The sequence below is a fragment of the Crinia signifera genome, chromosome 2 (assembly GCF_055691185.1).
Source record: "Crinia signifera chromosome 2, ASM5569118v1, whole genome shotgun sequence".
Taxonomy (NCBI): Eukaryota; Metazoa; Chordata; class Amphibia; order Anura; family Myobatrachidae; genus Crinia; species Crinia signifera.
In genome coordinates this window covers 4,928,261-4,953,868 of record NC_139218.1, presented here as the reverse complement: position 1 = coordinate 4,953,868, position 25,608 = coordinate 4,928,261, and the positions used below count along the sequence as shown (strand labels likewise).

The following is a 25,608-nucleotide window of genomic DNA, read 5'->3' as shown; positions in this document are numbered from 1 at the left end:
CTCCTATGCATTCAGTGATTCTATGGTGCTGAGAATTGTGGTTGTGTGCTGCTGAGTGCTGTTTCAGATGACATGAGTGAGGTGTGAGGTGCAGTGTGGCTCACAGTATCTCCTTGCTTTCTGTACAGAGGAGCGGGATCCAGAGATGGAAGCTGTTCTCACATTCCCGTCCGTCCACATTCCCAGCATCATCCCAACCCCACCGTCTCAGCCCCCCACTACTCCATCTGGGAAGAGCCGCAAGTCCCCCCGAACTGGCCGTATGAAGACCCCCCAGGTGCCAGCTGCGGAGGAGACTGCCAGGATCCCAGAGGGCCAGGTGAGGAATGCAGGACCAGCATGTAGGAATAATCCTGTGTTCCTGTCATGCATGCCATGCCTCTAACTGGTGTTGCTATTATTTATGCAGGCTGAACCCGTTGTACCAACTGTGCCAACCCCAACAAAACCTGTGCAAGAAACCTCATTCCAGACCCTGAATGTCTCCTACCCCAATGGCCTTCTTCTGACATTCAGGAGAGAGGACGAAGCAGGTGAGTACCACTGATATAACACATAGTGATTGTGGGAGGAGTTATTACTGAGTGCACCAATAGCCCCTCCCATCTGCACAGTAGAGTGCATCGTTAGCCACTCCCACCAGCACAGTACAGAGTGCAGTGATAACCCCTCCCACCTCCATAGTACAGCGTGCAGTGAATCCCCTACCACCTGCGCAGTACATAGTGCATCAAAAGCCACTCCCATGGATAGTTAGACCTGCTCTGGCTGCTGCAGCATCCTCTGCAATGCTGTGGTTGGGAAGGTGGATAGTTGGAGACTTGCTCTGGCTGCTGCAGCATCCTCTGCAATGCTGTGGTTGGGAAGGTGGATAGTTGGAGACTTGCTCTGGCTGCTGCAGCAGCTTCTGCCCTGCTGTGATTGGGAAGGTGGATAGTTGGTGACCTGCTCTGGCTGCTGCAGAAGCTCCTGCCCTGCTGTGGTTGGGAAGGGAAGGTGAATAGTTAGAGACTTGCTGTGGCTGCTGCAGCAGCTTCTGTCCTGCTGTGGTTGGGAAGGGTAGGTGGATAGTTGGTGACCTGCTCTGGCTGCTGCAACAGCTTCTGTCCTGCTGTGGTTGGGAAGGTGGATAGTTGGTGACCTGCTCTGGCTGCTGCAGAAGCTCCTGCCCTGCTGTGGTTGGGAAGGGAAGGTGAATAGTTAGAGACTTGCTGTGGCTGCTGCAGCAGCTTCTGTCCTGCTGTGGTTGGGTAGGGTATGTGGATAGTTGTAGGCTTGCTCTGGCTGCTGCAGCAGCTTCTGCCCTGCTGTGATTGGGTATGGTAGGTGGATAGTTAGAGACCTGCTCTGGCTGCTGCAGCAGCTTCTGCCCTGCTGTGGTGTGGTTAGGTAGGGTAGGTGGATAGTTGTAGGCTTGCTCTGGCTGCTGCAGCAGCTTCAGTCCTGCTGTGGTTGGGAAGGGAAGGTGGATAGTTGGAGACCTGCTCTGGCTACTGCTGCAGCTTCTGTCCTGCTGTGGGTGGGAAGGTGGATAGTTGGAGACCAGCTCTGGCTGCTGCAGCAGCTTCTGTCCTGCTGTGGATGGGAAGGTGGATAGTTGGAGACCTACTCTGGCTGCTGCAGAAGCTTATATCCTGCTGTGGTTGGGAAGGGAAGGTGGATAGTTGGTGACCTGCTGTGGCTGCTGCAGCAGCTTCTGTCCTGCTGTGGTTGGGAAGGGAAGGTGGATAGTTGGAGACTTGTTCTGGCTGCTGCAGCAGCTCCTGCCCTGCTGTGGTTGGGAAGGGTAGGTGGATAGCTGGAGACCTGCTCTGGCGGCTGCAGCAGCTTCTGCCCTGCTGTGGTTGGGGTGGGGGGGGGGGTATATGGATAGTTAGACCTGCTCTGGCTGCTGCAGCATCCTCTGCAATGCTGTGGTTGGGAAGGTGGATAGTTGTAGTCTTGCTCTGGCTGCTGCAGCAGCTTCTGCCCTGCTGTGGTTGGGTAGGGTAGGTGGATAGTTACAGACCTGCACTGGCTGCTGCAACAGCTTCTGCCCTGCTGTGGTTGGGAAGGGAAGGTGGAGACCTGTTCTGGCTGCAGCAGCAGCTTCTGTTCTGCTGTGGTTGGGGTGGGGGGGGGGGGTATATGGATAGTTAGACCTGCTCTGGCTGCTGCAGCATCCTCTGCAATGCTGTGGTTGGGAAGGTGGATAGTTGTAGACTTGCTCTGGCTGCTGCAGCAGCTTCTGCCCTGCTGTGGTTGGGTAGGGTAGGTGGATAGTTGGAGACCTGCTCTAGCTGCTGCAGCAGCTTCTGCCCTGCTGTGGTTGGGAAGGGTAGGTGGATAGTTGGTGACCTGCTCTGGCTGCTGCAGAAGCTCCTGCCCTGCTGTGGTTGGGAAGGGAAGGTGGATAGTTAGAGACTTGCTGTGGCTGCTGCAGCAGCTTCTGTCCTGCTGTGGTTGGGTAGGGTATGTGGATAGTTGTAGGCTTGCTGTGGCTGCTGCTGCAGCTTCTGTCCTGCTGTAGTTGGGAAGGGTAGGTGGATAGTTGGTGACCTGCTGTGGCTGCTGCTGCAGCTTCTGCCCTGCTGTGGTTGGGAAGGTGGATAGTCAGAGACTTGGTCTGGCTGCTGCAGCAGCTTCTGTCCTGCTGTGGTTGGGTAGGTGGATAGTTGGTGACCTGCTGTGGCTGCTGCAGCAGCTTCTGTCCTGCTGTGGTTGGGTAGGGTAGGTGGATAGTTGGTGACCTGCTGTGGCTGCTTCAGCAGCTTCTGTCCTGCTGTGGTTGGGTAGGGTAGGTGGAACAAGAATTGCATAAGCAGAAACTTTCGCCTGTCCGTTGGACGGACCTTAAGACCTTAATAGTAACTTCTATATTACAGTGTACAGAGAATATTGGATCTGTGTGACCCGCCTCTGTATGTAGCCCTGTGTATGTGACATATATTTTCCCCCAGGTTTGGTAGCTGGGGACAATGGTATTGCCCAGAGACTGCTCATCAGACAGACTTACCCAGTAAAGGTGAGGAACGCCCGATTGCGTAACTGTACCAGGGACCCGGAGACCTCCGAGACATCCCGCATCATTACAGCAGAGGGTGCCGTGATCAGGTGTATGCTGGATGGGTCCACACAGGTACCGTACTGTTACTGTATGTAATGGGCACTGCTCACATGTATGTTACATAGTAAGTAAGGCTGAATAAGACATGCGTCCATCAAGGTCAACCTCCGTTATTAAAGTGCAGGATCTATTTGTTTCATCCCATATACAAAGTGAAATCTTATTTATTCATGTACAGATTGTAATTGTTATTTGTACCCATGGATGTTTTAGCCCAATAGATAGGGTTACCACCTAGTCCCTTTAATTCCGGACACATATTAATTACACAGGTTCTGTGGCTGGCTGACTTCAAGACTCCACTTCACCTGATTTTAAACTGCCACAGAACCTGTGTAATTAACATGTGTCCGGAATTAAAGGTCCTAGGTGGTAACCCTACCAATAGATGATTGTCCATCCTTATTTTAAATTAATTTATTGTCTCTGCTGACATCACCTCTCCATCTGCTGACACCACTTCTCCGTCTGCCGACACCACCTCTCCGTCTGCCGACACCACTTCTCCATCTGCTGACACCACTTCTCCAGGAAGAGAGTTCCGCAATCTTACTGCCCTGGCCGTAAAGTTTGTTCTTCTAAGGGTGCAATGTCTTCTTTCCTCTAGTGTAAGCTCCTGCCCACGTGTCCTAGAGTCCTTTCACAAAGCAAAGAGGGCGCCTGACCATTCCTTATATTGGCCCCTGATATATTTCTACATGTTACCCATGTCTCCCCTTAACCTTCTCTTTCAGAGGCAGAACTCTGGGAGGCAATGGAGTCATCTGCCGCCGGGCTCCTGCTCTCAAGGGGGCACCTCTCCTCCCCCTGCAAATATAAATCAGTTATTTTAAAGCCAACAATATTCCTTCTGTGGCTGAGTTCTGTGTGTTATCTATCTATATTTCTTAACAGAAATATATATTTTATATAAGGTTTTATTGGGTTGTGTATGTGTGTGTGTGTGTGTGTGTGTGTGTGTGTGTGGGGGAAGGGGGGGGGGGGGGCATATACAGTATCTTGCCTCCGGGCAACTGGAATGAACTTACGCCACTGTTCTCTTTTCTAGCGTAAACGATCCCAAATTGTCCAATCTGTCATAATTCAATTTCTCCAACCCCTTTATTAGCTTTGTTGCTCTTCTTTGGTCTTTTTCCAGTTCCATGATGTCTTTTTGAAGCGAGGGGCCCAGAATTGTTCCCCATATTCTAGATGCTTTCTAACCAATGCTTTATAAAGTGGCGTAATTAGCTCTGTGTCCCTAGACACCATGTCTATTCTTATACATACCAGTATCCTATTGGCCTTGTTAGTAGCTACGTGACATTGAGCGCTACTCCTCAGTTTGTTGTCTATTGGACAATTCACCCCCACTTAGGTTATAACGAGCACACTGGTTGTGTCTCCCAAGGTGCATGGCCTTGGATTTGTCCACATTGAACCTCCTCTTCCTCTTTTTTGCCCACTCATCTAGATTATTTAGATCACTCTGCAGTGTAGATACCTCCATGTCTGATCTAATTACTCTGCACAGTTTTGTGTCATCAGCACAGATTGAGACATTACTGAGTATACCCACCCCAATATTGTTAATGAATATTTTAAATAAAATGGGCCCTAGCACCGACCCCTGTGGCCCTCCGCTTAGTACTGGTATCATACTCGGTACTGCACCATTTACAACCACTCTCTGTTCTCTATCCCGCAGCCAGTTTCCTACACATCTAAAAAATTTTACCCCAAGGCCCAGTTCCTCCAATTTATTTATTAGCCTTTTATGTGACACAGTATCAAAAGCCTCAGCAAAATCCAGGAAGACCACAGCTACAGCGCTTCCACCGTCTGGATTGCTGCTAACTTCCTCATAGAAGCTTATTAGATTTGTTTGGCACAACCCATGTTGGTTAATACTGTGCAGTTCCAAATGTTTGGGGATACCATCCCTTAATATTCCCTTGAATAGTTTACCCACTATTGATGTTAAGCTCACAGGCCTATAATTTGCTGGGTCGTCCCTTTTTCCTTTTTTGAATAAAGGTACTACCTCTGCTATTCTCCAGTAATTAGGCACCTTACCGGATGAAAATGATTTCACGAAAATGTAATACAGAGGGCTTGCTAATTCCTCACTTCGTTCCATTAGAACCCTAGGATGAATCCCATCCGAACCTGGGAATTTTTTTTGTTTTCATTTTGCGGAGCCGCAATATTATCTCATCTGTGGAGAATTCATTACTAAGGTGGAGTTGGCTCCTCCCATATGTTGTACCTGATGGTTGCACTGTAGGCTCCTCCCATATGTTGTACCTGACGGTTGCACTGTAGGCTCCTCCCATGTGTTGTACCTGACGGTTCCACTGTAGGCTCCTCCCATATGTTGTACCTGACGGTTCCACTGTAGGCTCCTCCCATATGTTGTACCTGATGGTTGCACTGTAGGCTCCTCCCATGTGTTGTACCTGACGGTTCCACTGTAGGCTCCTCCCATGTGTTGTACCTGACGGTTCCACTGTAGGCTCCTCCCATATGTTGTACCTGACGGTTCCACTGTAGGCTCCTCCCATATGTTGTATGCCCCCGGAGAGTCTCCCGTATACTAGGTACCTGCCCCCGGAGAGTCTCCCGTATACTAGGTACCTGCCCCTGGAGAGTCTCCCGTATACTAGGTACCTGCCCCCCGGAGAGTCTCCCGTATACTAGGTACCTGCCCCCGGAGAGTCTCCCGTATACTAGGTACCTGCCCCCGGAGAGTCTCCCGTATACTAAGTACCTGCCCCCGGAGAGTCTCCCTTGCACTAAGTACCTGCCCCCAGAGAGTCTCCCGTATACTAAGTACGTGCCCCCGGAGAGTCTCCCGTATACTAAGTACGTGCGCCCGGAGAGTCTCACGTCTTGTTCTGTGGTTCCAGGTTCTGTTTCCGGATGGAGCTGTGAGTCGGAGCCCGGATTCTGGGCCCATCTCTGAGCAGCGACCCCATGTCCTCTCGCACACAGAAGTGCCTGAAACCCCATCCACCGATACCCAACCAACGCTACCATCCTCTGCCACCGTGGACCACAGAGAGTCAGCTCCTGAGCCCAGGAAAGGTATTCCCATACATGGTGGGCATCTCAGTATTATCTATTTTTCGGGGGGCAGTGTGGTAATGAAGCCTGAAAAGGGGCGTCCTGGCCAATCGCAGCTGGTATACGCTTAGTGCTGATGTATGTAACGCAGGAGGATGATGTATAATACACCTGGGCAGAATATATTATACAGCAGCCCCGTCCTGGCCAATCGCAGCTGGTATACGCTTAGTGCTGATGTATGTAACGCAGGAGGATGATGTATAATACACCTGGGCAGAATATATTATACAGCAGCCCCGTCCTGGCCAATCGCAGCTGGTATACGCTTAGTGCTGATGTATGTAATGCAGGAGGATGATGTATAATACACCTGGGCAGAATATAATATACAGCAGCCCCGTCCTGGCCAATCGCAGCTGGTATACGCTTAGTGCTGATGTATGTAACGCAGGAGGATGATGTATAATACACCTGGGCAGAATATATTATACAGTAGCCCCGTCCTGGCCAATCGCAGCTGGTATACGCTTAGTGCTGATGTATGTAATGCAGGAGGATGATGTATAATACACCTGGGCAGAATATATTATACAGCAGCCCCGTCCTGGCCAATCGCAGCTGGTATACGCTTAGTGCTGATGTATGTAACGCAGGAGGATGATGTATAATACACCTGGGCAGAATATATTATACAGCAGCCCCGTCCTGGCCAATCGCAGCTGGTATACGCTTAGTGCTGATGTATGTAACGCAGGAGGATGATGTATAATACACCTGGGCAGAATATATTATACAGCAGCCCCGTCCTGGCCAATCGCAGCTGGAATACGCTTAGTGCTGATGTATGTAATGCAGGAGGATGATGTATACTACACCTGGGCAGAATATATTATACAGCAGCCCCGTCCTGGCCAATCGCAGCTGGTATACGCTTAGTGCTGATGTATGTAATGCAGGAGGATGATGTATAATACACCTGGGCAGAATATATTATACAGCAGCCCCGTCCTGGCCAATCGCAGCTGGTATACGCTTAGTGCTGATGTATGTAATGCAGGAGGATGATGTATAATACACCTGGGCAGAATATATTATACAGCAGCCCCGTCCTGGCCAATCGCAGCTGGTATACGCTTAGTGCTGATGTATGTAACGCAGGAGGATGATGTATAATACACCTGGGCAGAATATATTATACAGCAGCCCCGTCCTGGCCAATCGCAGCTGGTATACGCTTAGTGCTGATGTATGTAACGCAGGAGGATGATGTATAATACACCTGGGCAGAATATATTATACAGCAGCCCCGTCCTGGCCAATCGCAGCTGGTATACGCTTAGTGCTGATGTATGTAATGCAGGAGGATGATGTATAATACACCTGGGCAGAATATATTATACAGCAGCCCCGTCCTGGCCAATCGCAGCTGGTATACGCTTAGTGCTGATGTATGTAACGCAGGAGGATGATGTATAATACACCTGGGCAGAATATATTATACAGCAGCCCCGTCCTGGCCAATCGCAGCTGGTATACGCTTAGTGCTGATGTAACGCAGGAGGATGATGTATAATACACCTGGGCAGAATATATTATACAGCAGCCCCGTCCTGGCCAATCGCAGCTGGTATACGCTTAGTGCTGATGTATGTAACGCAGGAGGATGATGTATAATACACCTGGGCAGAATATATTATACAGCAGCCCCGTCCTGGCCAATCGCAGCTGGTATATGCTTAGTGCTGATGTATGTAACGCAGGAGGATGATGTATAATACACCTGGGCAGAATATATTATACAGCAGCCCCGTCCTGGCCAATCGCAGCTGGTATACGCTTAGTGCTGATGTATGTAGGAGGATGATGTATAATACACCTGGGCAGAATATATTATACAGCAGCCCCGTCCTGGCCAATCGCAGCTGGTATACGCTTAGTGCTGATGTATGTAACGCAGGAGGATGATGTATAATACACCTGGGCAGAATATATTATACAGCAGCCCCGTCCTGGCCAATCGCAGCTGGTATACGCTTAGTGCTGATGTATGTAACGCAGGAGGATGATGTATAATACACCTGGGCAGAATATATTATACAGCAGCCCCGTCCTGGCCAATCGCAGCTGGTATACGCTTAGTGCTGATGTATGTAACGCAGGAGGATGATGTATAATACACCTGGGCAGAATATATTATACAGCAGCCCCGTCCTGGCCAATCGCAGCTGGTATACGCTTAGTGCTGATGTATGTAACGCAGGAGGATGATGTATAATACACCTGGGCAGAATATATTATACAGCAGCCCCGTCCTGGCCAATCGCAGCTGGTATACGCTTAGTGCTGATGTATGTAACGCAGGAGGATGATGTATAATACACCTGGGCAGAATATATTATACAGCAGCCCCGTCCTGGCCAATCGCAGCTGGTATACGCTTAGTGCTGATGTATGTAGGAGGATGATGTATAATACACCTGGGCAGAATATATTATACAGCAGCCCTGTCCTGGCCAATCGCAGCTGGTATACGCTTAGTGCTGATGTATGTAACGCAGGAGGATGATGTATAATACACCTGGGCAGAATATATTATACAGCAGCCCCGTCCTGGCCAATCGCAGCTGGTATACGCTTAGTGCTGATGTATGTAACGCAGGAGGATGATGTATAATACACCTGGGCAGAATATATTATACAGCAGCCCCGTCCTGGCCAATCGCAGCTGGTATACGCTTAGTGCTGATGTATGTAATGCAGGAGGATGATGTATAATACACCTGGGCAGAATATATTATACAGCAGCCCTGTCCTGGCCAATCGCAGCTGGTATACGCTTAGTGCTGATGTATGTAATGCAGGAGGATGATGTATAATACACCTGGGCAGAATATATTATACAGCAGCCCCGTCCTGGCCAATCGCAGCTGGTATACGCTTAGTGCTGATGTATGTAACGCAGGAGGATGATGTATAATACACCTGGGCAGAATATATTATACAGCAGCCCCGTCCTGGCCAATCGCAGCTGGTATACGCTTAGTGCTGATGTATGTAACGCAGGAGGATGATGTATAATACACCTGGGCAGAATATAATATACAGCAGCCCCGTCCTGGCCAATCGCAGCTGGTATACGCTTAGTGCTGATGTATGTAACGCAGGAGGATGATGTATAATACACCTGGGCAGAATATATTATACAGCAGCCCCGTCCTGGCCAATCGCAGCTGGTATACGCTTAGTGCTGATGTATGTAACGCAGGAGGATGATGTATAATACACCTGGGCAGAATATATTATACAGCAGCCTCGTCCTGGCCAATCGCAGCTGGTATACGCTTAGTGCTGATGTATGTAACGCAGGAGGATGATGTATAATACACCTGGGCAGAATATATTATACAGCAGCCCCGTCCTGGCCAATCGCAGCTGGTATACGCTTAGTGCTGATGTATGTAACGCAGGAGGATGATGTATAATACACCTGGGCAGAATATATTATACAGCAGCCCCGTCCTGGCCAATCGCAGCTGGTATACGCTTAGTGCTGATGTATGTAACGCAGGAGGATGATGTATAATACACCTGGGCAGAATATATTATACAGCAGCCCCGTCCTGGCCAATCGCAGCTGGTATACGCTTAGTGCTGATGTATGTAACGCAGGAGGATGATGTATAATACACCTGGGCAGAATATATTATACAGCAGCCCCGTCCTGGCCAATCGCAGCTGGTATACGCTTAGTGCTGATGTATATAACGCAGGAGGATGATGTATAATACACCTGGGCAGAATATATTATACAGCAGCCCCGTCCTGGCCAATCGCAGCTGGTATACGCTTAGTGCTGATGTATGTAACGCAGGAGGATGATGTATAATACACCTGGGCAGAATATATTATACAGCAGCCCCGTCCTGGCCAATCGCAGCTGGTATACGCTTAGTGCTGATGTATGTAACGCAGGAGGATGATGTATAATACACCTGGGCAGAATATATTATACAGCAGCCCCGTCCTGGCCAATCGCAGCTGGTATACGCTTAGTGCTGATGTATGTAACGCAGGAGGATGATGTATAATACACCTGGGCAGAATATATTATACAGCAGCCCCATCCTGGCCAATCGCAGCTGGTATACGCTTAGTGCTGATGTATGTAACGCAGGAGGATGATGTATAATACACCTGGGCAGAATATATTATACAGCAGCCCCGTCCTGGCCAATCGCAGCTGGTATACGCTTAGTGCTGATGTATGTAATGCAGGAGGATGATGTATAATACACCTGGGCAGAATATATTATACAGCAGCCCCGTCCTGGCCAATCGCAGCTGGTATACGCTTAGTGCTGATGTATGTAACGCAGGAGGATGATGTATAATACACCTGGGCAGAATATATTATACAGCAGCCCCGTCCTGGCCAATCGCAGCTGGTATACGCTTAGTGCTGATGTATGTAACGCAGGAGGATGATGTATAATACACCTGGGCAGAATATATTATACAGCAGCCCCGTCCTGGCCAATCGCAGCTGGTATACGCTTAGTGCTGATGTATGTAATGCGGGAGGATGATGTATAATACACCTGGGCAGAATATATTATACAGCAGCCCCGTCCTGGCCAATCGCAGCTGGTATACGCTTAGTGCTGATGTATGTAATGCGGGAGGATGATGTATAATACACCTGGGCAGAATATATTATACAGCAGCCCCGTCCTGGCCAATCGCAGCTGGTATACGCTTAGTGCTGATGTATGTAATGCAGGAGGATGATGTATAATACACCTGGGCAGAATATATTATACAGCAGCCCCGTCCTGGCCAATCGCAGCTGGTATACGCTTAGTGCTGATGTATGTAACGCAGGAGGATGATGTATAATACACCTGGGCAGAATATATTATACAGCAGCCCCGTCCTGGCCAATCGCAGCTGGTATACGCTTAGTGCTGATGTATGTAACGCAGGAGGTTGATGTATAATACACCTGGGCAGAATATATTATACAGCAGCCCCGTCCTGGCCAATCGCAGCTGGTATACGCTTAGTGCTGATGTATGTAATGCAGGAGGATGATGTATAATACACCTGGGCAGAATATATTATACAGCAGCCCCGTCCTGGCCAATCGCAGCTGGTATACGCTTAGTGCTGATGTATGTAACGCAGGAGGATGATGTATAATACACCTGGGCAGAATATATTATACAGCAGCCCCGTCCTGGCCAATCGCAGCTGGTATACGCTTAGTGCTGATGTATGTAACGCAGGAGGATGATGTATAATACACCTGGGCAGAATATATTATACAGCAGCCCCGTCCTGGCCAATCGCAGCTGGTATACGCTTAGTGCTGATGTATGTAACGCAGGAGGATGATGTATAATACACCTGGGCAGAATATATTATACAGCAGCCCCGTCCTGGCCAATCGCAGCTGGTATACGCTTAGTGCTGATGTATGTAATGCAGGAGGATGATGTATAATACACCTGGGCAGAATATATTATACAGCGGCCCCGTCCTGGCCCCGGGGCCCAATGACTATGCCTGGTCACTCACACTAAGTGTATTTACAGGAAAAGGGGGGAACAAAGTGCCACCGCCAACCAGGCCAGAGGTGGCAGAAGCCCCTCCAGCAGACCCCATGCCAGCCAAAACGAGTGTCCCAGTGGTAACAGCTGGAACCTGGATCACCACCACCCCGTCTGGGGGGCAGATAGGAACCCGTGGATCTGAGAGGCTGGAGCTGCCATCACTGAGGACCTACCAAGCCACAGACCCAGTGACCGGGACGGTAAGTACAGTAACGGGGCCTTGTACGGCCACCTCGCTCCTAGCAACAAGGCCGGCTATTAGCCATAATGGCTGCCGGAATAATCCGGTAGAGACAGATTATCCCCCTACCAGTAATTGTCCCCTCTCAGGTGATGAGCACGCGGGAGGATCAGGTGGTGACAGTTGTGAGAACGGATGGGACGGTGATCGTGGAACACGTGGACGGGACAAGGATTACAACATTCTTTCAAGATGTGGACGTCCCACTTCCCGGGCAGTACGAAGAAACTGGTAATTACTATTGGGAGAGGTGCTAAGTAACCAGGAGCCGTGCTGCCCTCCACGCCCGCTGTACCTGGTGCACCACCCTCCCTGCCCGCGGTACCAGGTGCACCACCCTCCCTGCCCGCGGTACCAGGTGCACCACCCTCCCTGTCCGCAGTACCAGGTGCACCACCCTCCCTGTCCGCAGTACTAGGTGCACCACTCTCCCTGCCCACGGTACAAAGTACACCACCCTCCATGGCCACTGTACCAGATGCACCACCCTCCCTGTCTGCACCACCCTCCACGCCCACAGTACTAGGTGCACCACCCTCTCTGTCCACAGTACCAGGTGCACCACCCTCTCTGTCTGCTGTACCAGGTGCACCACCCTTTCTGTCCGCTGTACCAGGTGCACCACCCTCCCTGTCCGCTGTACCTGGTGCACCACCCTCCACGACCACTGTACTAGGTGCACCACCCTCCCTGCCCGCAGTACCAGGTGCACCACCCTCCCTTCCCGCAGTATCAGGTGCACCACCCTCGACGCCCACAGTACTAAGTACATCACCCTCCACACCCACGGTACCAGGTACACCACCCTCCACCGCCCACTGTACCAGGTGCACTACCCTACACACCCGCTGTACTAGGTACACCACCCTCCACGCCCCCGCTGTACTAGGTACACCACCCTCCACGCCCCCGCTGTACTAGGTACACCACCCTCCACGCCCGCTGTACTAGGTACACCACCCTCCACGCCCGCTGTACTAGGTACACCACCCTCCACGCCCGCTGTACTAGGTACACCACCCTCCACGCCCGCTGTACTAGGTACACCACCCTCCACACCCGCTGTACTAGGTACACCACCCTCCACGCCCGCTGTACTAGGTACACCACCCTCCACGCCCGCTGTACTAGGTACACCACCCTCCACGCCCGCTGTACTAGGTACACCACCCTCCACGCCCGCTGTACTAGGTACACCACCCTCCACGCCCCCGCTGTACTAGGTACACCACCCTCCACGCCCCCGCTGTACTAGGTACACCACCCTCCACGCCCCCACTGTACTAGGTACACCACCCTCCACGCCCGCTGTACTAGGTACACCACCCTCCACAGGAGGATTATCAGGTAACGGCAGGGTTGCATACACAGCGTTATCTGGCTGTGGTTGTGCCATGCTCCCTGTATAGCGTACACCTGTGCCTCGTGCCCTGTATAGCGTACACCTGCGCCCCGTGCCCTGTATAGCGTACACCTGCGCCTCGTGCCCTGTATAGTGTACACCTGCGCCTCGTGCCCTGTATAGCGTACACCTGAGTCAGTCTGATCTCTTGCGCCAGGTGTACCGCTGGCGTCACTGCGTGCTGAGAATGACGCACCAGCGGATAAATGGGGGGGAGTAACGGCAGGTGGCCGCGTTATGCTCACAGGCGCCACTGTGGCCCACGGCCTTTATGTTGTGGGACTTAGGGGTCTATGTACTAAGAGATAAACTAACAACCAGTCAGCCCCTAACTGTCATTTGTCAAACACAGTCTGTCACAGAATGACAGAATCTGATTGGCTGGTGCATAACCAGCATTGTAGAAGGCAGATGTTCCCCTCACGCCGCGTGTCTCCGTATCCTGCGCAGGGGAGGTCCCGCAGAGCGTCAGGAAGAGCGTGAAGTTTATCCGGGTGGAGAACGCCGAGTTTGCCACCGTGATTCTGAACTGCGAAGAGAACACTGCATGCGCCGTGTCCGGCGATGGCACCGAGGTCCTGGCAAAACCGCAGGGAGCTTATCTGGTGAGTGCAATTAGATTGTCAGCTCAGCTGCCCACTATCATAGTATATAAACATAGGAGGGCATAACGCAGCTTACTCTATGTATGTAGTGACAGGTGGAGGCTGTATACCTATAGAACAGTCATAGAGAACCTCGCCACTCCAGCTGTTGTTGAACTACACATCCCAGCATGCCCTGCAACAGTTTTGCTATTTGGCTATGCAGAAACTGTTGTAAGGCATGCTGGGATGTGTAGTTCCAAGGTTCTCCTCCCCTGCTCCCCGGCCTGTGCTTCCTTTCTCTTAGATGATGTTTGATTGGCCCACTGCACAGGGGTGTGTCCTTATATACCCCGCCCACTTGTCACATGACGGTGTGGCAGCACCATGATTCTGGATGCTGGGGTCGTATAGGGTTGTACAGCTATGTGGTGATTGATGTCCCCTCCTTGTGTCTGTGATCAGGTGTACCCGCCAAACTCCGGCGTCCTGTCCATTAACCACGAGGGCCGCGCAGTCTACTCCCCAAGGCCGAGTTCCCCCGACCAGCTGCCCCCAGCCAGTTACATCATGTCTCACACGCAGAATGTCATCTGTGAGGTGCTGGATCCAGAGGGGAACCTCTTCCAGGTAACCCCATCCTCTAGGTCATCCCAGGTCTTAGAGATCCCTCTCCAGACAGCCGTAGAATGACCCATGTTGTACGTGTAGGTAATGGTGGACGGTAGCACGTCGGCGGTTATCTCCAGCAGCAACGCCTGTGAGGAGGAGGAGGAGGAGAGAGAGAACGCGCCAGACACCACGATACTGCGCCCCCCAGAGGTGTACGATTTACACGCACCCAGGTACAGTAAAGGCCAGCCACACCCTCACCCACATTGGGGCTTATTCTGTCTTACCGGCCAGTGACCTCTCTCTGCAGGTTCCTTCTCGTCAATGCGGATGGTTCCGGCAGCGAGCTTCTCCGTAACCGGGAGGTAGAGGATTATCTGGCTGCCTGCTACAGTGACCCGGCGACTGCGGTTCTGCGAGAGCCAAAGCTGGAGCTGCCAGGTCAGAGGGTATCACACATCTGACGAATAGGGGGGGTATTCAATGACCTAAAGGGGGGGTATTCAATGACGTAAAGGGGGGGGGGGGTATTCAATCCTGGGCCGTTTTTTTTGTCTGATCCAACAGTAACTTGACTGTCGGAATTCAATGTTCTGACTGTCGAGTGTTGTAAAGTCGGTGGATCGGCGAAAGCAGACGCAGATTGACGAAAAACGGCCATGAATTTGAATACAATGCCCTTTTCCAACAATTGGATTGGGGACTCACACTAGTATAGACACTTATTGTGTTTATTATATTGGTTATATCATATATGAGAGGAGTCAAAACTGGCCTTTGGAGACTTGCTCCTTGTTGATCACTTATTTCACATGTGCGTCAATTACCCCGTATGTGTTTTTTATGTGACGGACAGTGGTGCACCCCCAAGTTATACCTGATTACATTTAACAAAAACAAGAGAAAAAAGAAGAAAGAAACTTGGGTTTTCTTTTTTCTCCCCTTTTCCAACAAAACAGATCCAGCTTTAAAATAAGTCTGATCTTACACCCTTCAATGCTGTCATAAACTGCACTATTGAATACTGTAGGTGAGATTGAATAACCCCCTTACGATCTAGTGCCGGACTCCTGTCTGGCTATAGGCCCAGGTCACCGCTCCTGATACCCTGATATTATGACCAATGTATAGACCACATGACGTCACTGTGATGGTGGAGTATGTACACATCTCATCACCAAGGACAGAGCCTCCTCCCAGGTCACAGCTCCTGATACCCTCATATTATGACCAATGTATAGACCACATGACGTCACTGTGGGGGTGGAGTATGTACTCATCTTATCACCAAGGACAGAGCCTCCTCCCAGGTCACAGCTCCTGATACCCTCATATTATGACCAATGTATAGACCACATGACGTCACTGTGATGGTGGAGTATGTACACATCTCATCACCAAGGACAGAGCCTCCTCCCAGGTCACAGCAGCTGATACCCTCATATTATGACCAATGTATAGACCACATGACGTCACTGTGGGGGTGGAGTATGTACACATCTCATCACCAAGGACAGAGCCTCCTCCCAGGTCACAGCACCTGATACCCTCATATTATGACCAATGTATAGGCCACATGACGTCACGTTGGGGGTGGAGTATGTACTCATCTCATCGCCAAGGACAGAGCCTCCTCCCAGGTCACAGCTCCTGATACCCTCATATTATGACCAATGTATAGACCACATGACGTCACTGTGGGGGTGGAGTATGTACACATCTCATCACCAAGGACAGAGCCTCCTCCCAGGTTACAGCACCTGATACCCTCATATTATGACCAATGTATAGACCACATGACGTCACGTTGGGGGTGGAGTATGTACTCATCTCATCGCCAAGGACAGAGCCTCCTCCCAGGTCACAGCTCCTGATACCCTCACATTATGACGAATGTATAGACCACATGACGTCACTGTGGGGGTGGAGTATGTACTCATCTCATCACCAAGGACAGAGCCTCCTCCCAGGTCACAGCTCCTGATACCCTCACATTATGACCAATGTATAGACCACATGACGTCACTGTGATGGTGGAGTATGTACTCATCTCATCACCAAGGACAGAGCCTCCTCCCAGGTCACAGCACCTGATACCCTCACATTATGACGAATGTATAGACCACATGACGTCACTGTGGGGGTGGAGGATGTACTCATCTCATCGCCAAGGACACAGCCTCCTCCCAGGTCACAGTACCTGATACCCTCACATTATGACCAATGTATAGACCACATGACGTCACTGTGGGGGGTGGAGTAGGTACTCATCTCATCGCCTAGGACAGAGCCTCCTCCCAGGTCACAGCTCCTGATACCCTCACATTATGACCAATGTATAGACCACATGATGTCACTGTGGGGGTTGAGTATGTACTCATCTCATCACCAAGGACAGAGCCTCCTCCCAGGTCACAGCACCTGATACCCTCACATTATGACCAATGTATAGACCACATGACGTCACTGTGGGGGTGGAGTATGTACTCATCTCATCGCCAAGGACAGAGCCTCCTCCCAGGTCACAGCTCGTGATACCCTCCCATTATGACCAATGTATAGACCACATGATGTCACTGTGGGGGTTGAGTATGTACTCATCTCATCACCAAGGACAGAGCCTCCTCCCAGGTCACAGCTCCTGATACCCTCACATTATGACCAATGTATAGACCACATGACGTCACTGTGGAGGTGGAGTATGTACTCATCTCATCATCAAGGACAGAGCATCCTCCCAGGTCACAGCTCCTGATACCCTCACATTATGACCAATGTATAGACCACATGACGTCACTGTGGGGGTGTAGTATGTACTCATCTCATCGCCAAGGACGGAGCCTCCTCCCAGGTCACCGCTCCTGATACCCTCATATTATGACTAATGTATAGCCCACATGACGTCACTGTGGGGGTGGAGTAGGTACTCATCTCATCACCAAGGACAGAGCCTCCTCCCAGGTCACAGCACTTGATACCCTCACATTATGACCAATGAATAGACCACATGACGTCACTGTGGGGGTTGAGTATGTACTCTTCTCATCACCAAGGACAGAGCCTCCTCCCAGGTCACAGTACCTGATACCCTCACATTATGACCAATGTATAGACCGCATGACGTCACGTTGGGGGTGGAGTATGTACTCATCTCATCACCAAGGACAGAGCCTCCTCCCAGGTCACAGCACCTGATACCCTCACATTATGACCAATGTATAGACCACATGACATCACTGGGGGGGTGGAGTAGATACTCATCTCATCACCAAGGACAGAGCCTCCTCCTAGGTCATCCGTACAGTGTCAGTAACCACCACTGCTGTTATTCCAGGGGTCCAGAGCATCACTGTCCTCCAACCCTTCCCCGAGACATCTCCATGGGTGATGAAGAAGGAGCTGAATGACATTGTGCCCCCCAACCTTCTCTCTAGAAGCTGGGACACATTCCCCTCTGTAGAGGTACGTGCAATGGGGAGAATTAGCAACCTCTCCCTAAAGGCTTGCAATCTAACAGATCATTGTTTCATCATTTCTCTAACACTCATCTAATGTTGTGTCTCAGAGGAAAACCCCAGGGCGACCTCTGGGTGTCGGGGTGTGGAAAGGTCTCCAGATTGGTTCCCAGGATGCTAACCGAGTTCGGCCGCCAGTCCTGAAGTGCCCCAATGTACTTAAGATCCGTCAGCTACAACTGTACGAACCCATTACTAAGGAGGTGCGAGAAGAGCTAGAGCGGTCACTGAAGGTACGTTGCCGATCGGTCACAGGGGCCCAACCACGGAGGAGGAACTACATTGATGCCCGGCTTTGCTTTGTCACAGGAGTATATCAATAAAGTTCTGAAGAAGGAGAAGGAATCACAAGAAATAGACATGAAAGAACCCAGAACCACCGCGGAGAAGGAACATGCGGCTGAGCTGCTGAAGCTGGTCCTGGTGAGGAACGTCCGAAGGGCTGGCCAAGGGATGGATTACTGCATACCAGAAAGTATTTTGACTCACACACAGGGCCTGGTTCTGGTTGGTTTCCAAAAGCAAACTCCTTTAATGGCCAAAACCATGCTGCACTGCAGGTGGGGCTGATGTAACATGTGCAGAGTTTCACAGTGGCGGTTTTTACCTATGAGCTGCAGCCCCCCCCCCCAGGTGAAATCCACCACTGTCTCTGCCTAAAGTGGAGCCAAATGCAGTCTGTGAGGCTGCTCTGGCTTCACTGTGACTGGCGGTGACTTCCTATTGGAAGTCCGACCTGCCAGTCACCAAGGCATCCCATCGAGAGGTGTTCCCTCCCTCCGGGATGCCTCTCTCTGCGCAAATGCGTGGCATCCCCCAAAACGGGTTCTGCGCATGTGCAGTACCGTGGACCATACTGTGCATGCGCCAGACCCGGGAACCTGATTAAGCCTCCGGGGGCTGCTGCATGTATGAAGTTACTGCGCATGCACTGGCCCCTGTGCAGGGGACCGGCGGCCGGGCGTGCGGGGAGTTCAGCAGCGGCAGTGGAGGGGGGTGGGCTGCATTGCGGCAGCCCCCCTCCTCCAAAAGGGCAAGAGCCGCCACTAGAGTTACATTTGTGAGTTATTTTGTTTCTGTGCAGGGTAAATACTGGCTGCTTTATTCTTACACTGCAATTTAGATTTCAGTTTAAAAACACACCCCACCCAAATGTAACTCTCTCTCCACCTGTTACATCTGCCCCACCTGCAGTGCACATGGTTTTGTCCATTAAATGTGCAACCAAATATTAGTGGGGTAATGCCCAATAAACCCTGGAAATCAGACAGTGAGGACACAAAGCATTATTCCAGCACTCCTGCTCCTCCGCACAGACACACACATATTACACAGAACGTACGTCACTTCATGTGGAAATCCAAGCCGGGGGACGCGCTAATTCTCCAGTGGAGTATCCGTCACATCACATGACATAGTGTAACACCGCTAATATTACACTAGGAGCATTATCTCTTATTTACAAAACTTTATTGATAATAGAAGAAGTCGTCATCCGGATATAGATAAAATGACTTCCCACCAATCTATATCCGGGTGATGACTTCCGCTATTATCAATAAAGTTTTGTAAATTAAAAAGTCATTTTATAAAACAACTGCATCCTTGTAGAAGTGAGTGAAGTCACGAAACGCGTTGGGTATTATCACAGTGCACCTGGTGATACCACCTCCTGCTGTGGGAACGCCAACAGTCCCAGCACATGGCAGGCGGGGGTCAGGGGAATCTCACTGTGCCCCAGCCCAATCACAGAACCTGTACAATAGAAGGCTAGTGCTGCTCCTCACCTCTATAGAGGGAATTACTATTATATGAATCCATCATTGTGATAGGTTGGGGACTAGAGGGTACCTATATCACATGTCCGCATGTTGTTCCTCCCACAGTCGCTGACGGACCCCCAGGAATCTCCTCACAACCCAAACCTGCAGCGTATACAAGGTAACATTCATATCAATGTACAACATATACAGTAATACAGTGTATCACCCAATATATACCAATGTATAATACAAACCGTTACTATGTATCAATGTGGTATAATGTATCACCCAATACTGTATATTATGTAACAATATACTACAATGTATCAATGTGGTATAATGTATCACCCAATACTGTATAGTATGTAACAAAATACTACAATGTATCAATGTGGTATAATGTATCACACAATACTGTACACTATGTAACAATGTATTACAATGTATCACCCAATACTGTATAGTATGTAACAATATACTACAATGTATCAATGTGGTATAATGTATCACACAATACTGTACACTATGTAACAATGTATTACAACGTATCAATGTGGTATAATGTATCACACAATACTGTACACTATATAACAATGTATTCAAATGTATCAATGTGGTATAATGTATCACACAATACTGTACACTATATTACAATGTATCAATGTGGTATGATCTATCACACAATACTGTACACTATATAACAATGTATAAATGTGGTATAATGTATCACACAATAATGTACACTATACTGTATTACACTGTATCAATGTGGTATAATGTATCACACAATACTGTACACTATATAACAATGTATTACACAATACTGTATACTATATAAGAATGTATTACATTGTATCAATGTGGTATAATGTATCACACAATACTGTACACTATATAACAATGTATTACACAATACTGTATACTATATAAGAATGTATTACATTGTATCAATGTGGTATAATGTATCCCACAATAATTTACACTATGTAACAATGTATTAATGTGGTATAATGCATCACAGAATACTGTACACTATATAACAATGTATCAATGTGGTTTAATGTAACCCACAATAATGTACACTATGTAACAATGTATTACACAATACTGTATACTATATAACAATGTATTACATTGTATCAATGTGGTATAATGTATCCCACAATAATGTACACTATGTAATAATGTATTAATGTGGTATAATGCATCACAGAATACTGTACACTATATAACAATGTATCAATGTGGTATAATGTAACCCACAATAATGTACACTATGTAACAATGTATTACAATGTATAAATGTGGTATAATGTATCCCACAATAATATACACTATGTAACAATGTATCAATGTGGTATAATGTATCCCACAATAATGTACACTATGTAACAATGTATTAATGTGGTATAATGTATCACACAATACTGTACACTATGTAACAATGTATTAATGTGGTATAATGTATCACACAATACTGTACACTATGTAACAATGTATTAATGTGGTATAATGCATCACAGAATACTGTACACTATATAACAATGTATCAATGTGGTATAATGTAACCCACAATAATGTACACTATGTAACAATGTATCAATGTGGTATAATGTATCCCACAATACTGTACACTATATAACAATGTATTACACAATACTGTATACTATATAACAATGTATTACATTGTATCAATGTGGTATAATGTATCCCACAATAATGAACACTATGTAATAATGTATTAATGTGGTATAATGCATCACAGAATACTGTACACTATATAACAATGTATCAATGTGGTATAATGCATCACAGAATACTGTACACTATATAACAATGTATCAATGTGGTATAATGTAACCCACAATAATGTACACTATGTAACAATGTATTAATGTGGTATAATGCATCACAGAATACTGTACACTATATAACAATGTATCAATGTGGTATAATGTACACTATATAACATATAGTATTACAATGTATCAGCTAATATATATTGTGTTATGGGATATAACAACTTTAGGAAACTCTTACATCCACCTGTTATTTTCAGTCTGCTGCAGAACTACTAGTCCCACCATGCCCTGCATCCCAAGATATATGGTTGGCGAATGATTATCATTGCAATGTCTTATATTTCCATGTCATTCCCAGGTGACATCGCCAGTCTGTATGAGAGTACCGTGTCTCCACCAGCACTACCTCCCACAGCAGTGGTGGAACCTGCGCGAAGTGTACAGGACTGGGAGAAGCTCAGGTACAGAGAGAGTAAAACGCGTTACTGTCACTTATTGTTTTAGCAAATGATCTGTAAGCCTCGGATTAGGGGTTATTTCATTATACATGAGAATCTTCCACCTTGTACAGGTTACATCTGCAGCTCCGCCCTGTAACTCTGATTTCCTATGTACATGTCTGTAGGAGCACGCTACTGCCAAACGCGTCTGTGTATGAGCCTTGCATGGCGGGCCTTCCTGTGTGAGCGCAGTAGGTCTCATTCTCACGCCGAAACACGGCACCTCACCCCAGTACTCTGACCCGCGCTAACACAGCACCTCACCCCAGTACTCTGACCTGCGCTAACACAGCACCTCACCACAATACTCTGACCTGCGCTAACACAGCACCTCACCCCAGTACTCTGACCTGCGCTAACACGGCACCTCACCCCAATACTCTGACCTGCGCTAACACGGCACCTCACCCCAATACTCTGACCTGCGCTAACACAGCACCTCACCCCAATACTCTGATCTGCGGTAAGACGGCACCTCACCCCAATACTCTGACCTGCGGTAAGACGGCACCTCACCCCAATACTCTGACCTGCGGTAAGACGGCACCTCACCCCAATACTCTGACCTGCGGTAAGACGGCACCTCACCCCAATACTCTGACCTGCGGTAAGACGGCACCTCACCCCAATACTCTGACCTGCGCTAAGACGGCACCTCACCCCAGTACTCTGACCTGCGGTAAGACGGCACCTCACCCCAATACTCTGACCTGCGCTAAGACGGCACCTCACCCCAGTACTCTGACCTGCGCTAAGACGGCACCTCACCCCAATACTCTGACCTGCGGTAAGACGGCACCTCACCCCAATACTCTGACCTGCGCTAAGACGGCACCTCACCCCAATACTCTGACCTGCGCTAACACAGCACCTCACCCCAGTACTCTGACCTGCGCTAACACGGCATCTCACCCCAATACTCTGACCTGCGGTAAGACGGCACCTCACCCCAATACTCTGACCTGCGCTAAGACGGCACCTCACCCCAATACTCTGACCTGCGCTAAGACGGCACCTCACCCCAATACTCTGACCTGCGGTAAGACGGCACCTCTCCCCAATACTCTGACCTGCGGTAAGACGGCACCTCACCCCAATACTCTGACCTGCGGTAAGACGGCACCTCACCCAAATACTCTGACCTGCGGTAAGACGGCACCTCACCCCAATACTCTGACCCGCGGTAAGACGGCACCTCACCCCAATACTCTGACCCGCGCTAACACGGCACCTCACCCCAATACTCTGACCCGCGCTAACACGGCACCTCACCCCAATACTCTGACCCGCGCTAACACGGCACCTCACCCCAATACTCTGACCCACGCTAACACGGCACCTCACCCCAATACTCTGATTTGCGGTAAGACGGCACCTCACCCCAATACTCTGATTTGCGGTAAGATTGCACCTCACCCCAATACTCTGACCAGTGATAAGACGGCACCTCACCCCAATACTCTGACCTGCGGTAAGACGGCACCTCACCCCAATTCTGTGACCTGTGCTAAGACGGCACCTCACCCCAATACTGTGACCTGTGCTAAGACGGCACCTCACCCTAATACTCTGACCTGCGGTAAGACGGCACCTCACCCCAGTACTCTGACCTGCGCTAAGACGGCACCTCACCCCAATACTCTGACACACGCCAAGACGGCACCTCACCCCAATACTCTGACCATCTCTAGAACGGCACCTCACCCCAATACTCTGACCCGTGCTAGGACAGCACCTTACTCCAGGTCTCCCTGACCCACACTAAGACGGCACCTCACCCCAATAGTCTGACCATGCTGGACGGCACGTCACCCCAGTTCTCTCTGGCACGCACTATAAGCACCTCATTGTCTCCTCAGGCTGGAGTTCACACAGCACAAGGAGCAGCTGGAGGCCATGAGGAACCGGCAGATCCCTCCGTACTTCCAGTCAGAACTTGGACTAAAATTCCTCAGGGAACAGGTAGGACCAAGGCGCCATGATCAGTTCCTCTTACCCAAAGCAGTAGCAGTGACAGGTGGCACCTTCATCCTCCCCAGTAGCTTACTGGTAATGTTGTGTCCCTTCACCCCACTCGCCCCTGTCTTGTGTCATTTATTGGGGGTATTGAATTGAATTTATTATTATTATTAATCAGCAAGACCACATAGTCTTACAGACGAAATGACGATGTACAATCCATAGCAGCCTGTCTGTACCCCTCAGGGTACTTGGGGTTACAGACCGGCCCCAGCCAGGGCCTGGTCACTCATCAGGCTTCCCAAGCTCCTGCTAACCTGCTGGGCACAGAAGGGCCCGGACTACCAGTACGTCATTCTATGGAGGGTTATCTCCATAAGAGGGCCCCAGCCACTTCCAACCTGGGGTCCTAACCTGGGTCTGCTTCCTGCTTCGTCTACAGACCCCGGACATGGAGCGTCTGTCCCAGCAGCTGCCCCCAAGGCCCAGGGCTCAGGAGGAAGAGGAGCTGGCATCTAGCAGTGAGGATGAAGAGTCAGGTGAGTGTATGCAAATAGTAATTATTGGGAATACACCAGGCCTGATAGCACCAACACGTACTGCGGTGCTGTACAATAGGTAGCGATAGAGCCAAGCAACCTGAGAGACCGGGTGAGATGGCTCCGTGAACAAGAGCTTACAATCAAAAGGAGATACTAAGAACATAGCATGGGAAAGTGTGGCTGACAGGGATAATGGTCGACAGGTTACCCACATTACCCATAATCCCCAGGGGGTGTGGTGCATAGGCTTTGTGGATACTCGGGATGTGCTGTAAGATGTCGGCACTGAATTGCATTACTGATTAGTCGTGGTTCTCTTTTACCTACACAGCACCAGCCGACTCCAGGAACACTGTCGGCACTACAGGGGCCCATAAAAACGCCACACAGAACTGCGTGCCACCAGATCCAGACACAGGTAACCGGAGCATCATACTCACTGAGTCCAGGAGCTTCTCTCCTCCCTCCAGCTGCCCCTTAACCTCATCCCACTTCTCTACCGGACTACTGACCACATCGCCCACCTGCTCACCGCACCACAATGCAAATCAGGAATGTTCTAGTTACCACCCAATCCTCTGTCTCCTCTCCATCATCCACCTCCCCTCTGCCCCTTCCCATTGATTTACCCCACAGTTCCTTCCTCATTTCCCTTCTCTACCCCTCTTCACACAGTGAGCTCATCGGCCTCCAATATCACCTGTATGCTCATGACAGCCAAGCTGACCTCTCCTCCCGTGATCTTTGCCCTGCAGTCATTTATCTTTTCTTGAATGTCCCACAGCTTCCTGTCGTCTTCCCCACCACAAAGGCTCCCCTCTTCTGTTAATTCCTTAATTTTGCCCCAGCATTCAGTCCCTCTCTCCACCTCTGTAATATTGGGACCAGCATTTCCCTGACCCCACTGAAACATTCACACCAT

The 25,608-nt window shown here is 49.5% G+C and overlaps 1 protein-coding gene across 4 annotated transcripts in view; it reads left to right on the top strand.

Moving 5' to 3' along the window:
* SPAG17 (sperm associated antigen 17) overlaps positions 1–25,608 on the top strand; it is a 274,209-nt gene that overhangs the window by 214,679 nt on the left and 33,922 nt on the right. For 3 of the 4 annotated variants that reach the window (XM_083171479.1, XM_083171477.1, XM_083171480.1), the window contains 18 exons: positions 129–319; positions 410–533; positions 2,940–3,118; positions 5,995–6,187; positions 11,749–11,966; positions 12,097–12,238; positions 13,860–14,014; positions 14,459–14,623; positions 14,705–14,838; positions 14,916–15,046; positions 17,940–18,067; positions 18,171–18,353; positions 18,430–18,543; positions 20,007–20,061; positions 22,044–22,146; positions 24,045–24,147; positions 24,587–24,683; positions 25,018–25,104. In XM_083171479.1, coding sequence (XP_083027605.1) covers positions 129–319; positions 410–533; positions 2,940–3,118; positions 5,995–6,187; positions 11,749–11,966; positions 12,097–12,238; positions 13,860–14,014; positions 14,459–14,623; positions 14,705–14,838; positions 14,916–15,046; positions 17,940–18,067; positions 18,171–18,353; positions 18,430–18,543; positions 20,007–20,061; positions 22,044–22,146; positions 24,045–24,147; positions 24,587–24,683; positions 25,018–25,104 — 2,502 coding nt within the window. The remainder of the gene's footprint in view (positions 1–128; positions 320–409; positions 534–2,939; positions 3,119–5,994; positions 6,188–11,748; positions 11,967–12,096; positions 12,239–13,859; positions 14,015–14,458; positions 14,624–14,704; positions 14,839–14,915; positions 15,047–17,939; positions 18,068–18,170; positions 18,354–18,429; positions 18,544–20,006; positions 20,062–22,043; positions 22,147–24,044; positions 24,148–24,586; positions 24,684–25,017; positions 25,105–25,608) is intronic. The other variant, XM_083171478.1, reaches the window with a different exon arrangement.